Here is a 17,415-nt window from a genome sequence, read left to right on the forward strand (position 1 = left end):
AGGTCCTTAAGACTGGCAATGGTTATGAATGCAGGTTCAATTTACTATTTATTGGCTGAAATACCCTGAGGTGAGATTTTTAATTCTCTGTGCCTTCGTTTTCTAATGTTCAAATGGGGATTATCTATCATACAGAGATCACAGTGGTAGGAGATTACATGAGATAATGCATGTGAAAAGCTTTAAATGATGCTTGTCACTGCTCAGGAACTCTTAGCTGTTGTTACGATTATTACTCCCTGAAGGAGAGTATGAACCACAGTGTATCTCCTGCCCGGTCAGGAACAGATCAGGAGCTGGGGAAGGCTCACTGTCTCACAGGCAAGACTGGCAGTGGCGTGAGGCTCAGGCAGTGGAGCTGCCCAGCACCGCCCTCAGACTCAGCGGCAGCTCCCTGTTCCCACAGCACTTAGCAGCCACCCGCGATCGAGCAGCACACTCAACCACCCAGCTGCTGCACCAGAACACGAGGGGACCGGCATTTCTGCTTCTGAGGCAAACACAAGATTCTGTGTCTGCTTGAGAATCCTTTTGGAGAAAAGCAGGCCTTCGGCACAGCCTGGCCTGGGCGGCCTCAGACCACGGGGTGTGCATCTCTGCCCTTCCTGAAGGCGCGGGGAAAGCCCACATTCTAGGCGTCACCACTGCCTGCCTAGGAGCCTCCCTGGATTCCAGGCCCAGCAGACTCCTGCTCCGTGTCCTCTCACCTGGAGATTACCTGAGGAGCTCCAACAAAATGGGTCGGGAGGAAGCTGAGCTGAAGGGGAGAGGAACTAGATAGGACGACGCAGACATTGGGAGTTTAGAAGCAGGCAAAATAAGGATTCAAGAAGTAGACATCAATGAGTTTGGGGCAGAGGGGGAAGACAAGAGGGAGCTCAGGTACAAAGGGATGAAAGACCAAGTGACTAAAGCTGGGGCATAAGGAGATTTGGTTTCAGGAGCATGATAGACTCCCTATTACTAGGCCTGAAGCAGAGGGTCTAGGTAGAGCCAGCAGTGCGTGTGGGCTTGCTGCCGAGTCATTGAGCGCTGACTTAGGGTTCCTTAAATTCCCAGAATAACTGGGGAGGGCCCAGAATGCATGCACATGTGAGGGTCAAGTCCCTTTAGCCTGAGGGATGAGAGGGCTGCGGGAGGAGAGGCAGCATTAAGGAAGCGAGAGAGATTATTTATTAAGCAGCCAGTCCGTTCATCGGCCAGCCCCAGGGCCAGCAGCAGTCCCCACACTGCTGAGCAGTCACGAGTTCTTACCTTTCCTGTTCACTAGAAGCCCACAAGCATGGTATTCTTATTCTCGCTCAACATCGCTCTCAAGGTGGGACCTCATTTCTATGTCAAAAAAGATAGAAACCCAGGAGAGCACCCTTTACCAGCCAGAGGAGAGGTCCATATGTTTCAGTTTAGAGACTGGAGGGTCATCAAGAAACGCCAGTAGCTTTTCCTGTCCTGGGGCACCAGTTCTGTGGTTCAACTTGTAGCTAGAATAATAATAGCTCCATTTGTTGGCTGTTCACTGTGTGCCAGGCATTATACTAACTGCTTTAAATGCATTCTATCTCATGTGATCCTCACCACAATATTATGAGGTGGGCACTATTATGAGGAAACAGGTTCAGATTGGTTGCAAACTCTCAAGATGGTAGGTCAAGTGTCAAGATACAAACCCAGGACAGTGTGACTTAAAAAGCCATGTCTGGCCTGGCCTGTGTGGCTCAGTGGTTGAGTATCGACCTGTACACCAAGAGGACGCATAGGCCGGGTGTAGGCCCGATCCCCGGTTGTGGGCGTGCAGGAGGCAGCCGATCAATGTTCTCTCGAATCAATGTTCCTATCTCTCCCCCTTCCTTCCTCTCTCTCTGAAATCAATTTAAAAAAACATTTAAAAGAAGCAGCCACATTCTGAAACAGGATGCTGACCTCCTAAACCCGAGCACTCCTTTCTGGGGGCGGAGGACCAAGGGCTCTTAGGGATGTGGGGCCTGAGCGCTGCGGCGGCAGCTCGCCCGTTTCCTCCCAGCATTTTGGTTTGACTTTGTTGTCCCCTCTCATTCTTGTTCCACATCTTGGTGGGCCTGCTGCCAGTTAACAGCTGCTAGGCGCAATCTGAGCAAATTGGAGAAGTCCATTTACTGACCTGTGAGATCATCTTCTAAAGTGGGAATGCACTCCAACCAGCCTCCTGAGTGGCACGAACATGGACAAACCCCAGCTTACCACCCGTTTTCCCGTTTGATCTTTAAATGAAATTGGAACCATTCACCCATAAATCCCTAGTGCTTGAGTTACAGGTACACAGCCTGCCAGAAAAAAGAGCCCAAGAATAGCTAACAGTAGAAGGAAACACCTTTCAGAGAAGCCGAATTGAAACTGCATTTTACATTCACGAAGGGTCCCTTAAAACAAAGCATTTTCTTCCTGCTGGTTTTGACTCATTTTCATATTTCCTGCCCCCAGTGGCCCTCGGATCTCCTGTGGTGTCCCGAGGGGATACACCTAGATGAGGGCCTCTTCCCACCTGAGTGAAGAGAAGGCTCTGACTCAGCAAAAGGGGAACTATAAAGAAAATGACAATTCTGACTGGAATAATGAGGCGAACATACTTTGTTTACTAATTTATTAATAAGTTTAATAATAAACTTATACAAAAGAACATATTTTTGGCTTTGAAATCATGACATAAAACAGGAAGGCAAATAATTGGAAATTATCGGCTGAAAGATGGTAGAATCAACTCATGCTGAACCTGAGTAACACTCCAGCCGAGCTGGCTCCACCTGCTCAGCTCCCCACGGTGGTCTGGTCACCGCGTACAGGAAACTCACCTTTCTCTCCATTCCTTCTTTCCGTCCTGACTTGAACTATGAGAATAGTGATGCATCCTAGTTTGTAGGATAGTGTTGTTGTTTTCTTAACTTGTTTGAACTACATGTTTTCGACCTTCAAGAACAAAAATCTGCTAAAATCAATTGTAACTATAAAGCCATTTCTATTTTTGGTCAGCTATCTGCTGTAGGCAAAGCTTCATATAGGAATTTTTGTTGCGAGTTTCCAAGACTGCATCCCTAACAAGCTCGATGAACATCTGTGGCCAAAGCTTCTGCAAAGCCTCTTTTTTCATGTTGATTTCTGTGGCTTCCTTCACAAGGTCCTCTATGTAAATTTTGCAGAATTTCTTTTTTTCCTTTGTTTCCTGTTAAAAAAAGAAAAATCTGCACTGAATCATAATTAATCCAAAAGCCAAAGCAACAATGAACCAGAGAAACTTGAATACTTTCCTAGACAGTAACACCTGTCAGGGCAGCACTACCTGACAGCAGTAATACTTTCCTGGACAGTCCGGACACAGAGCTGTGCTTCAGAAAAGTCAGCAATTGGGAGCTCCCTACTTCCCACCCCACTCCTACCTCCGTTGGACAACTCTGTGGGAGTTGCAGTCTTGATCCCCAGTGGGGGGAGTACAGGAGGCAGCTGATCAATGATTCTCTCTCATCTTTGATATTTCTATCTCTCTCTGCCTCTTCCTCCCTCTCTGAAATCAATAAATATATATATATTTTAAAAAGTGTACAAGGAAGAAGAGGAAATATATACAAGTCTGGAATCCATAAGTTGGCCTTTGAAAGAAACAGTAATAAGTCAGTCAAAGACAAATACCATATTATCTCACTTATATGTGGAATCTAATGAACAAAATAAACTGATGAACAAAATATGAACAGAGGCATGGATACATGGAACAGACTGACAGCTGTCAGAGGGGAAGTGAGGGGGACTGGATGAAAGAAGGTGAAGGGATTAGCCAAAGAACACATATGCATAACCCATGGACACAGACAGCAGTGTGGTGATGGCCAGAGGGAAGGGGAGGGCTGAGTAGAAGCTGGGGCTACGTGGGGCAGGGCAAAGGCAGGGGAAAATATAGCGTAAATAATAAAGTTTAAAAAAAGAAAGGGGCGGCACACACACAAGAAGAAGGAGGAGGAGGAGGAAGAGGAGGAGGAGGAGGAGGAGGAGGAGGAGGAGGAGGAGGAGGAGGAGGAGAGGGAGGGAGGGAGGGAGGGAGGGAGGGAGGAAGGAAGGAAGGAAGGAAGGAAGGAAGGAAGGAAGGAAGGAAGGAAGGAAGGAAGGAAGGAAGGAAAAGAAAGAAAGAAGGAAGGAAGGAAGGAAGGAAGGAAGGAAGGAAGGAAGGAAGGAAGGAAGGAAGGAAGGAAGAAGAAAGAAAGAAGGAAGAAAGAAAGAAAGAAGGAAAGAAAGAAAGAAGGAAAGAAGGAAAGAAACAGTGCTTTTTCTCAACTTCTGGGTCTGGCAGTCTACAATTGAAAAATCTTCAAAACACAGCAGTAGAAGCTTTGGACCCAAGGATATTTGGGCACTGGGTCCCAGTTTCATCCCAGAGGCTGAAACAAAGCCATTTTGTTTAATGCAGGAATTCAACATTAATTTTGGATATTGATATTTTGGGCGAGTATAAAGGCATGATGATGGAAAGTGTCATAATATATATGAAAAAATCAATGAAATAGGCCAGATAATCAGAATAATACGGGGATCAATTCATATCAATAAAGAAGGAAAGAGATGTCAATGAGACAATAGGTTTAACTAATTGAAAAACATCTACTGAAACCTCCAACTCAAAATGTTAAATTTAAAATATCAAAAGATATTGCCATTAAAATTACACTTACAGCCCTGGCCGTTTTTTCTCAATGGTTAGAGCACTGGCCCTCAGACTGAAGGGCTGCCAGTTTGATTCCCAGTCAAGGGCACCTACTTTGGTTGCAGGTTCCTCAGCCTGGGTAGGTGCCAGTGGGGGAGGCAACTAATGGATGTATCTCTCTCATGTTGATATTTTTCTATCTCCCCCTCCTTCCTCCCTTCCACTCTCTCGAGAAATCAATGGAAAAAATATCCTCGGGTGATTAAAAAAATTACACTCACAAAGATTTATAATAAGAAAGAAAATATATTATGTTACATAGAAAAAATGCAAAATGAAATTTTGATAGAGGTTGGGTTATAAGAGTGTATGTATTTGTCAAAACTTAGCAATTATACACCTAAGACTTGTATTTCATTGTATATAAATTTTACCTCAAAAGAAGAAACTATATAAAACACTGAACTTTAATGATATGCATGCTGAATTACTTAGAGAGAAGCATGCTAATGTCTGCAATTACATTGAAATAAATTTAAAATATAAGGTGGATTTTGATGGACAGATGATGGGTAGATGCATAGATATGTGACAAAGCAAGTACAATGTTAATAGTAGACTATAGGTTTGGGTAGATGGTTGTTTATTGTAAATTCTTTCAACCTTGCTGTACGTTTGAAATTTTCATTAAAAAGTTAGAAAAATATATAGAAAACTATTGGAAGAAAATATATGAAAGTGTCATTAAGATAGTTTTTGTGTTGTGAGACCATGAGTGTTTTTACCTCTTTTTTTCTATTTCTCTTCCTTTTCCATATTTTTACAACTTTTAAAACAAAATATATTTTACTTTTTTTTTAAAATTGATTTTAGAGAGGAAGGGAGAAAGAAACATTGATGAGAGAGACACATCATCATGCCTCCTGCATGCCCCATTCTGGACACCGAGCCCGAAACCAGGGCATGTGCCCTGACCAGGAATTGAACCAGTGACCTCTTGGTGCTGGGGACAATGCCCAACCAACTGACCGATAGCAGTTAGGAAAAATATATTTTATAGTCTTGATTAATTAATGTAAGTTAATGATGAATCTCAATTGTCACTAACTTTCCCTAATAGAAGCACATTTTGGAAATTTTCTTACGACATGAGTTTTCTAAATAATCACTCACCATTCAGGGGTCAACTTGATTTGATTTAGTTCATAGGCTAAAAACAACAGGCCATTGGTTGACCTATCATAAAATATGTAAAGATTTTGATGGGCAATAAACAAAAAATGGTTTCAGCTGGCAACTTCTCCGATGAACCTGGTATCTCTAACTCTGAAGTATAGACGGGACTTAGTCGCCTACACTAAGTTAGCTTGTTGATGAGAACAGCATTTAGCTGCTCTCTTTTAACACTCAGTAAATCTGGGCTACACAGGGACTACCCACCAGGAAGAAAGACAAGTGTGAATCACCATAGATTAATAACTGAAATGCACACTATTTCACAACGAGCAATGCATCTATACAAGTCCAAGACACAGAGCATATTTAGTGAATGCCTCTCTTGCAGATTTCTGAGTATCTTACAACATGATTTTGAATTAAAAAAAAAAAAAAAAAGATAGCCCAGTTGATGTGGCTCAGCAGTTGAGCATTGACCCAGGAACCAAGAGGTTGCTGGTTTAATTTCCAGTCAGGGCACATGCCCTGGTTGTGGGCTCGATCCCCAGTAGGGGGCGTGCAGGAGGCAGCTGATCAATGATACTCCTCTCTCATTGATGTTTCTATCACTCTATCCCTCTCCCTTCCTCTCTCTCTAAAAATCAATAAAAACATATATTTTTTAAAAAGATAAAGTTCTGGTAGTAAGGTGAAAAAATGTGATAGTAATTTAGGTATAACAAAAGTTTAAAGAAGTTTTAAATGATGTAGCTTGTTAAATAATTTATACATAATACAAACAGAAACAAACTTTTCATAATTGGCATAGTGCAATTTTTGGTGCTTTAAAATTTTCTGCTATAGTTTTTTCCATTTCTTCTTCACAAACATGTTGATATAGAAATGTATCTGTTGTAATAACCTAGTGACTGTGTTTGAAAGCATTTTCACTTCATCTCTTCTCTCCTCTAAGCCAGTTACTCTGCATCTCCATGTAGTGCACTCTAAAACTCGTCTGGTGCCTGCCAGCACACGCCCTCTGCCCATCCAGAATGATCCTGCTAAGCACGTCAGCAATACCTCTCTCGCCATGCCCGGTAAGGAGCTGTCGTTGCTCTATGAATAATGCTCTTCCCATTCTCAAATGCTTTCGTGTACTTGTTTTCCATCCCACAATATCCCTGTGTGGTTCATAAAGCAAGTCCAATTCTATAAGTCCAATCCTGATGAGATGAATTATATACAATATTGTTTATATTATTTTATTGAACTAAAATGTTGTCATGAAGATGGTTAGAGGTGAAAAGTAGGCCAGCGGTGGGATTTGTTGTAGAGCGAGTTTAACTATAATGATATTGTATTGGGATTTAATCCGTATCTCCATTTTATAAATAGGAAACTAAGGTCAATACAAGTTGAGAAACTTGATCAGGATCAGACATCATCTACTACTATTTGCCTAGAGAAATCCCTAATCTAGTCCTCGAAGGAACTGCAGTCTAGTTGGAGAGATGGCCTAAACATACGAAAAGCTAACTTAAAAAGATGAAACAGTAAGTGCTGAATGAGATGAGACAGCAGATACAACCAGTGTTCTGAGAAGAAAGCCCTTTTGCCTAGGACCTAGTGACTAGGTGGCCAAGCAGACTTCGGAGAGCGGCATGATACACTGTGAGTCCAAGGTCAGGAATAAGGGGTCTGAGTTCTGGAAGCAGCTCTGTCAGTAACTTACCATGTGGTCGGTCCTGTTTCCAGTTGGCCTCATCTGTCTAAGGACAGGATTGGATTCTAGAGTCCCTTTTAGCTCTCTGATTCGACATCCATCATAAGTCTTTTTTTAGAATGAATCAGGAGAATGGATGGGCAATTACAAACCGACAGAATTATGCATGTCATATGTATAATTGTGCATGTCATATGTACAATGAAAGCGTCTGCCTACCCTCATTTGTGAGAAACTCATTTCAATGAACTCCCCCGGTATGTAGAGAAGAGAGAGTGAGCACTTTGTGCTACAGAGATTTAAAATTTTTTCAAGAAGTGGAGAGGGAGAATATATGGTATACATGAAGGAATGTTGGGTTGTGAGTCAAGAGAGAGTGATTAAGGGACTAAAGTAAGATCTATCAGTGGTAGAATCAGGGCCCCCCCCCCCCAACTGCCCTCCCCTGCCAGCCTGACCACCAACTGCCCTCCTTTGCCAGCCCAGTCACCCCTAACTGCCCTCCCCTGCAGGTCTGATCGCCCCCAACTGCCCTCCCTTGCAGGCCTGGTCCCTCCCAACTACCCTCCCCTACTGGCCTGATCACCCACAACTGCCCCCCACTGCCGGCCATCTTGTGGCAGCCATCTGTGTCCACATGGGGGCGGCCATCTTGTGTGTTGGAGTGACAGTCCATTTTCATATCACTCTTTTATTAGATAGGATTGTTAAATACATTGAGTTTTCAGGTGATTTTCAAGCTATGATCCACAGAGCCCTATGGGTTCCAAAGAGATGCTTGAGGATTGGGGTGAAATGCAGGGAAAGGAAAAGAATAGGAGATGCAATCAAATGAAGCTTGGAACCCCTTACTTTCCCTCTGCAACAACAGCAGCTCTGCTGTCTTGCTTTGTTTTGACATAGTGGTTTTTCAGCTACAATATGTTTTGAATAGAGTCCCATAGCTGTTAAAAAACACACACATTTGAAAACTACTTGCATATTTATTAGTTAGTTTCTTACTAGGTATTTTATCTTTTTGTGCTGTTACTGTGTGTCTTTCCTCCAATATATTTACTTTTTCGTTGTTATTTATATATATGGAAGCTGTTGATTCCTGCTCCATTACTGAATCTTCTAACAGTTTTTTATAGTTTCTCAATTAATTCTCTTGGGATTCCCGGGTATTCAATAATATTTGAAAATAATAAATTCACTCTCTTCCTGTTAAGTTACCAATGATTTCTTTCTCTGGTCTAACTGTATTATTTGCTTTGATAAATAATAATGGTGATATTGGACACGCTTGTCTTGATTCTGACTTCAGTAAAGCATTGGTGTTTATTGCTGTGCACAGATCACCTCAAACTGGCTTAAAACAACACACATCTATTATCTCACAAGTTTCCATGTGTCAGTCCAGGCATGGCTGAGCTTGAGGCCTGCTCAGGACATCACAAGGTGTTGGCCAGGCTTCTTTTTCTGAAGCTTGGAGTCCTCTTCTAAGCTCAAGTAGCTGTGGCAGAATTCATTTCCTTGCAGTTGTTGGACTGAAGTCTCATTTTCTTGTGGGCTGTCAGCAGGCAGCTGCTCTCTAGAAGCTTCTCGCAGTTCTTTTCCATGTGACCTTCTCAAAATATGGGAGCTTATTACTTTAAGGCCTATAGGAGACTCTCTCAGGGAAATCTTGAATCCCTTTTTAAACGATTGCCTGATTAGGTCAGGCTCATCCAGGATCATCTATTTTTACTAACTCAAATATCTTAATTATATCTGCACAATTCCCTTACCCTTAGAAGCAAGTCAGAGGTTTTACCTGCACTCAGTGGAGGAGATAGTCCCAGAGTGTGAATACCAGGGGGTAGGAATTGTGGAGGCCCTCTCAGTCAGAATTCTGCCTCCACTAATGCGAATGTTCCTAGAGCTTCCACATCATGCATGATTTTTACTATCCAATTTCTAGTTATTCTACTCTATTTAAAGAAAACTTAAAATGGGTGTTCAGTTATGTGAAATGCCTTTTCAATACCTATAGAAATCATCACAATTTTTCACTTTAGATCTATTAATTTGCTAGAATAAATTGCACTTGGCTATAGTGTTTGTTATTCATTTAATGTTCTGCTATATTTTGATTGATAACATTTTAAAAGGACTTTTGTAACATTAATATTCTTAGGTATCTGGTCTGGCTTTTCTTTTTCTGTGCAATCCTGACATAACATTTGAAATCAGTGTTATCCTGGCAACCTTGAAAAAATGTAAAGATGTTATTTCTCAGTGCTTTTGAACAATCTAAAAATCACTGGAATTGTCTGCTTCTTAAAGAGTTGGTAGATTTCTCTATGAAACTGTCCTTGTTTTGAATGCAGCTTTCATATTTTTCTAAATGTCTTTTTTAGAAATTGTATTAATTTTTGACTCATTAAAACAACTGCTTTCAGGAAGAGAAGGACTCATAATCCTGACAGCTTGGCTTTCATTTTCCTTTTCTGACAAAATCAGGAAACCCCTCATCAGTCTCTTTCCTGTAGCCCTCCCACCACCTTTCAGGCTCATCTTTTAACGTCTTCCTCAGTCTCTGGGCTCCAACAGCACTAAACTGCTTCTAGTGCCTGGCCCTTTCCTCACCTCCTTATACGTCTATGCCTTTTATCCCCACTGTTCTCTCTGCCAGCATTGCCTTCCCTTTGGTATGTAGTTGCTTTACCCTGTAAGACTGACACCAGGAAGCTCCTTCTTTAGAAAGCCTTCTTTGACCTGGGTCAGCCATCCCTCCTGCACTCTCTTGATATACTGATTTGTTATTATCCTTGTGTATGTCCATCTCCTCTATTAGAATGTAAGATCCATGAGGCTAACACAGGAACTTCTTACAGCCCAAGTATTACATGTGATAGGTGCTCAACATGATTTTTGAATGAGCAAAAGTATAAATGTAGACAGAATTAAAATGAGACAGAAGATTAGCTGACTAAGTATTTGAAGAGTTTTCTTAAGAAAGGGACTTGTTCTCTTTTTGACACAAAGCAGTACTAGAATCATTAAATGAAAGTTATCAGCTTAATTTGGGTAAGAATTTCTTCATAGTTAGAGTTGTTCAGTGATATACAGTTACATCATGAAGCAGTGACCTTTCTTGCACTAGAAGAATTGAAAGTAAAATCTGAACATCTTTTAAGATGCTATAAAAATACTAGAGGCCCGGTGCACATGTCCGTCAGTATAGCCTGCACCCTCTCCAATTTGGGACCCACAAGGATCGGGCCTAACCGGGCAGTCGGACATCCCTCTCACAGTCCAGGACTGCTGGCTCCCAACCACTCTCCTGCCTGCCTGCCTGATTGCCCCAAATGCTTCTGCCTGTCAGCCTGATTACCCCCTAACTGCTCCTCTACCGGCCCGAATGCCCCTAACTGCCCTCCCCTGCTGGCCTGGTCACCCCTAACTGCCCTCCCCTGAAGGCCTGGTTGCCCCCAACTACCCTCCCCTGCTGCCCTCCTCTGCAGGCCTGATCGCCCCCAACTGCCCTCCCTTGCAGGCCTGGTCCCTCCCAACTGCCCTCTCTTCTAGGCCTGATCACCCACAACTGCCCCCCACTGCCGGCCATCTTGTGGCAGCCATCTGTGTCCACATGGGGGCGGCCATCTTGTGTGTTGGAGTGACAGTCCATTTTCATATCACTCTTTTATTAGATAGGATTGTTAAATACATTGAGTTTTCAGGTGATTTTCAAGCTATGATCCACAGAGCCCTATGGGTTCCAAAGAGATGCTTGAGGATTGGGGTGAAATGCAGGGAAAGGAAAAGAATAGGAGATCCAATCAAATGAAGCTTGGAACCCCTTACTTTCCCTCTGCAACAACAGCAGCTCTGCTGTCTTGCTTTGTTTTGACATAGTGGTTTTTTAGCTACAATATGTTTTGAATAGAGTCCCATAGCTGTTAAAAAACACACACATTTGAAAACTACTTGCCTATTTCACTTCAAATTTTATATATCTATGACACTTATTCTATATCTACTAGTATATCTAGATTTAGATCTAAATGATGTATCTGTATCTAATTTTATATATAGTGCCTTGCACATAAGTCATAGGTGCTCAATGTTACCTGATCTTTTTGTCTTATTCTTTTGCCCATTAGTTCCCTCAAAATCTCTTGTAGAATCAATCTAACATTCTATTGTTAATTAGATGACTTGTTTCCTCAGCTTTTTTATGAGCTCCATCAAGGCAGAAACTGCATGCTTTTCTTCGTTGTAGTCCATGCAGCACCCTAACACTTCATTCCCCCTCCCAATAAACCTCTGGACATTTTGCCTTTGTAGTTACAGTGGAAACAGAACAGGTGAAAATTATCCTACATAATAAAATGGTAATATGTAAATTACCATCACTCCGCTACGCCCACGATTGGGCCAGCAGGAGGCGCAGAGGGCGGGACTCAGGGTGGCCGGGGTAGCTGATTGGGCCAGCAGGACGCTGTGCCATGGCTTTCGGAAGGCCTGGGGCACCAGCGGACAGACAGCTAGCCAGCTCCCCCGCGATCAAAAGCCAAAGCGGGGGAGCTGGCTGTCTGTCTGCTCCGGCACAAGGCCTTTCGAAAGCCTCCGCCGCGCCGGAGGCTTTTGGAAGGCCTGGGGCACCAGCGGACAGCCAGCCAGCTGGTGCACCAGGTGCATGATTAAATCATGCACTGGGCCTCTAGTATTATATGATTAAGAATATAGAAGTTCTTTGATTGAACCTTTTCCAATGGACACAACACTAGGGGGGTGAGGGCATGTGCTGGGGGGTGGGAGTGGCCAGGGAGAATTCACTGGAGGAAAAAAATATATTGTAATTGCTATGTACGGGCCGGCGGGGGGGGGGGGGGGGGTTACTTGAAGTATCAGGGGGACCACTATGTAAAATATATGATTATCTAACCACACACACACACACACACACACACACACAGAATACAGAAGTTAATCGTGTAGAAGATTAAAAGAAGTGAATTAAAACACCAAGGACTCAAGCAAAGGGAACAGAAATGTGTCCCCTGCCAGTCTGGCATGGGCTAGTTAAGTATTCACAGCAAAATCTATATCCCTTTTCTTTTAAGTAGGACCTTTGGTCCTACTTTGGTCTAGATTTTTGATACAGATTTATTTCTTTTTTTGTTTGTCTATTAAATTTATTGGGGCAACATTGGTCAATATGAACATATAGGTTTCAGGTGTAGGTCTCTATGTTATAAGATCTGATATTGTACTGTGTGACCATCATCCAAAGTCAAATATTCTCTTGTCACCATTCAGATTTCTTTTGAAGATTCTTTTTCTGCAGAAATGAAGATATTGGAACTATAGGCTCTACTTCTTCCTAATGCCATGGTGCCTACTTTCCTCATCTCTGTATATTTAAGGCTGGCTAACATTCCAGACAGTAACAACACTAAAAGGTTATCTTGACTATTTGAGGGAGAAATGTACAACCTCCAAGTCCTAAGCCATGTGGGATATACCCAGACACTAGATTCCAAAAATCAATGGTAGTTTTACCTCTAGCTTTTCATTATAAAAGTCTCTTGTGGTATAATTTAGCATAGCACGATTTGTATTTTCTCCTACAAATCTTTTGCTATCATTATTTTCTTCATTAACAATACCATGTTTTTTCCCCTTCGTTTCTTGCAGATAGCGGAATTGCTTCTTCCTACAGAAAGACAGTAGAGAGATACAGAGTCACTTAACAGATTAACAAATGTCCATTTTTTATTTTGTTTCAGTGGGGAACATATATTCTTTTGAATGTTTTATGAGTTTGAGTTAATTATTTCCTTGAGCTCATTTCAGTGCTCCAATCTTTCTACTAATTAAGCTATTCAACACAAATTCTTGTTTCATAACTACCAATCATCAATATAAACATGTCTCAAGCATTTCTAAAGTGAAAAAGACTCAACATTAAAAAAAATCAATACAAAAATTCAGTAATCACAGAGCACAAAACAACCCAATTAAAGATGTGGTAGACCAAACTTTCGAAGTCTTTATATTCCATAAAACATGTTAGTTACCCTCTTATAAGGCACACAAATACCTCATAAATCCCACTAGGCAGCTCAGTAGTATTATAAATAGCTAGAACATGGAATTGGATACTGGTTTAAGTTCAGAGAAAATCAAAACAAAAACTTCCAACTGTTAGCATATCAGTGCCAGATCTCAATAGGAGGTAAATAATGAGAGAGGAGCCTCATTTGATTAAGATGAAGAACATAAACTGTGCTCATAGTATCACTTACAGACCCATAAGCCTAATCCAGAGTGCTTCTGGTTTCCACCACTTCGAGTGTCTATATATGAAGTGGTATTACTACTTTACTGTGAACTTAGGACTAGGGGCAGAAGAAAAACATTTCTTTTAAAATTTGTTCCATTTTCCAATTTAAAGGTGAAAAGCAATCATTTGAGAAATTGTAAGGAATACAAATTTTTGAATAGTATAAAGAAATTAAACTATTTTAAGCTAAATCACTCATAAACTATAGCACATAAATCTCTATATAAATCTATAACATTGTTCACATTTGACATATTTCTCTTTAGGCCTTTTCTAAAAATTTTTGTAAAAAGTTAAAATCATACTAAACATCCAATTCTGTACACTGTTTTTCACTTAGTGTTACACAATACATTTTTTCCATGTCATTAAAAATTAATAATTTTGCCCTGGCCTATGTGGCTCAGTTGGTTGGAGCATCGTCCCGTGCACAGAAGGGTCACAGATTCGATTCCCAGTTAGGGCACATACCCAGGTTGCAGGTTCAATTCCCAGTAGGGGCACATACTGGAGGCAACCAATGAATGTTTCTCTCTCGCATAGATGTTTATCTCTTTCTCTCTCCCTCTCCCTCTCTCTCTAAACATATTTTTAAAATTTAATAATTTTAATGAAAATTATTGGATATTTAGATAGTATAATACTCTGACTTTTATAAAGAAAAAAGGTCTTTATCTGCATTTATTTTCTTTATTAATTTTTAATTACAAAAGCAATGTAAACATACATTTTATATCACTTTTATTAGTCTTTTCAAATGACCAACTTTTCATTAATTCTGTTTTTAATGTCATTATTTCTTTAACTCTTCAGAATTATTTTGCTGTTCTCTAAATTCTTTAGATACAATGTTTAGCTTATTCATTTTCAGGCTTTATTCTTTCCTATTATATTCATTTCAGGGCTAAAATGTTCCCATTTAGTACCATGGTAACTTGATCCCACAAGTTTTGAAATGTTGTATTTTTATTATATTTCATTTCAAAGTAGTTTCAAATTTCCATTATGAAACTGTCTTTAACCTGTGGGTTATTTAGAAGTGTTCCTTAATTTGAATCTGTTGACATTTGCTTTACGAACAGTATTTGGTTAATTTTTATAAATATTCCATGTAAGCTTGAAAATAATGTACAATCTACAGTTGTTCGGGGCAATATTCTCTAAATGTCCATTAAGTCAAATTGTAAATCATGTTGTTAAACTATTTCATTTTTTTTCTATTAATTGCGCAGAGGTATATGAAAACTTCTCAAATTTGCAGTGTTGTCAACTTTTGGCTTAGAAGTTTTTAAGGCTATGCTGATGGATGCATACAAATTAAATTAGCAGATTTATCATTATATTCCCGGTGAACTGAACCTATTATTTTGAAATGGTCCTCTTTATATTTCTATTTTTGCTTTTAACATTAGTCTATTTAGTCTTCAACAACAGTTTATTTCTGTATTTATGCTGGTTAGTATTGGTGTTGTCTATTTTCCCCCACTTTTTTACTTTCAAACTTTATATAACCTTATGTTTCAGACGTGTCTCCTGTAATAACATAAAATTGAACTTCACTTTTTATTCAGTCTCACGATCTCTGGCTTTTAACCAGTACATCTAGTACATGTGCATTTATCATTGAGGTGGATTGGTTATACTGATGGTCCTAATTAATAGCTTCCTTGAATCCACGCCCTTTACAATGTGATTCTGCAGTTAGGTAAAGTCTACCTCCAAGTCCCTTACATTTGCTCTGACTGCTTTGACCAATAGAATGTGGAAAAGAACAGCGTATCAGTTCTTAACCTAGGCCTCCAGAGGTCTTACATGTTTCCACTCGCTCTCCAGACTTTGCCTCTGCCATAAAAACAAATCATGTGGAGCAGAGATTTCTGGACTATTACAGACCATGTGAGCAGAGACAAGTTTTCTCAATTAAGGGCCTTCTTAGGCCAGCATATAGTCAGCCAACCCCCAAACAAATGATAGAGCTAGGCTAGATCAGCAGTGGTGCCTACCCAAACCACAGGTGACTATAGATGCATGAGGAAACTGGCTGAGAGCAGAAGAACCACCAGCTGACCTGGAGACTGGGGAGAGGGGGAAAAAGGGGAGATGTTTTGTTTTAAGCCATTGATTTTTGGTACAAATGTAAGTGCTGATATAGTAATATTTAGATTAAATTTGACATTTTCTTTTCTATTTGACTCACGTGTTCCATACTTTTTCTATTTTTCTTCTCCCCATCTTCCCACCCCTACCCTTACTAGTCTGGAAGCTATATATTCTTTTATTCTTTGGTTACCACAGAAGCTACACATGCACTCTTAAAAGTACTGACATCTAAAGTTAATTACTGTATCTCCATCTTATGCAATACAAGAATCTAGAATACTGTATCCCCATTAACTCTTTTCTAATATATACTACTGTTGTAGTGTTATATATATATATATATATATATATATATATATATATATATATATATATAAGATATTTTTAATAATAGTTTATTGATTTTTAGAGAAAGGGAGAGAAACATCAGTGTGAGAGGGAAACATTGATTGGCTGCCTCCTGCACACCCCACAATGGGGATCGAGCCCACAACTGGGCATGTGCCCTTACAAGGAATCAAACCAGCACCCTTTGGTGCATGGGCTGATGCTCAACCAACTGAGTTACACCAGCCAGGGTTATTTCTATATTTTTAAACTCCACTATAAGTTGTTGTTGTTGCTTTACACAGTCAATATTCATTTAGCTTTATCCCACAAATTTAATACTTCCCTTGTTCTTCTTGAACATCAGACCTACTATCTGGGCTCAACAAGCTTTATTATTTTTGTTTGTTTGTTTACTGGGTTTTTTTTTGTTGTTGTTTTTTAATCCTCACCTGAGGATATTTTTCAATTGATTTTTAGAGAGAGTGGAAGAGAGAGGGAAAGACAGAGTGAAATATCAATGTGAGAGAAATATATCAACTGGTTGCTTCCTGCACAAGCCCGACCAGGGCCTGGGTAGGGGAGGAGCCTGCAACCAAGGTACGTGCCCTTGACCAGAATCGAACCCGGGACCCTTTGGTCTGAAGGCTGACACTCTAGCCACTGAGCCAAACCGGCTAGGGCACTTTATTATTTCTTTTAGTGCAAGGATACTGGTGGGAAATCTCTTGGGTCTTGCTTTTATTATTTTGTTTTAATATGTCTATTTCATCTTCATTATTGAAGAACATTTTTGTTGTATATAGAATTCCAGGTTGGAAATTCGTTTCCTTTAGTATTTTAAATTATATCATTTGTTATTCTATCTTGTGGCTTTCACTACTTCTGTTGTGAAATTATTTGTTGATGTGGATACAACAGAGAATATCCTTTACTCTCTGTTGTATCTTTCTTTGAAAGTCCAGTCAACATATGTTAAATCTTCTAATTCACTCCATCTTAATATTTCTTAACTTATTTCTCTGTTCTTCTTTTTCTTTGGGATGCATTCTACAAATTCCACTAGCCTATTTCCCAATTTACAGGTTTTCTTTTCTTTTTTATTTTTATAAAACTTATATTTCAAATTATTCC

The 17,415-nt window shown here is 40.3% G+C and overlaps 1 protein-coding gene across 5 annotated transcripts in view; it reads right to left on the minus strand.

Moving 5' to 3' along the window:
• Positions 1 to 2,612: 2,612 nt before the first annotated feature.
• LRRC49 (leucine rich repeat containing 49) overlaps positions 2,613 to 17,415 on the minus strand; it is a 226,464-nt gene continuing 211,661 nt past the window's right edge. For 4 of the 5 annotated variants that reach the window (XM_079771304.1, XM_079771303.1, XM_079771305.1 and 1 more), the window contains 2 exons: positions 13,071 to 13,224; positions 2,613 to 3,193 (listed from right to left, as the gene is read on the minus strand). In XM_079771304.1, the coding sequence (XP_079627430.1) occupies positions 2,990 to 3,193; positions 13,071 to 13,224 (358 nt within the window). In that variant the 3' untranslated portion in view covers positions 2,613 to 2,989. The remainder of the gene's footprint in view (positions 3,194 to 13,070; positions 13,225 to 17,415) is intronic. The other variant, XR_013813530.1, reaches the window with a different exon arrangement.

This window comes from Cnephaeus nilssonii, assembly GCF_951640355.1.
Source record: "Cnephaeus nilssonii genome assembly, chromosome: 1".
Classification (NCBI taxonomy): Eukaryota; Metazoa; Chordata; class Mammalia; order Chiroptera; family Vespertilionidae; genus Cnephaeus; species Cnephaeus nilssonii.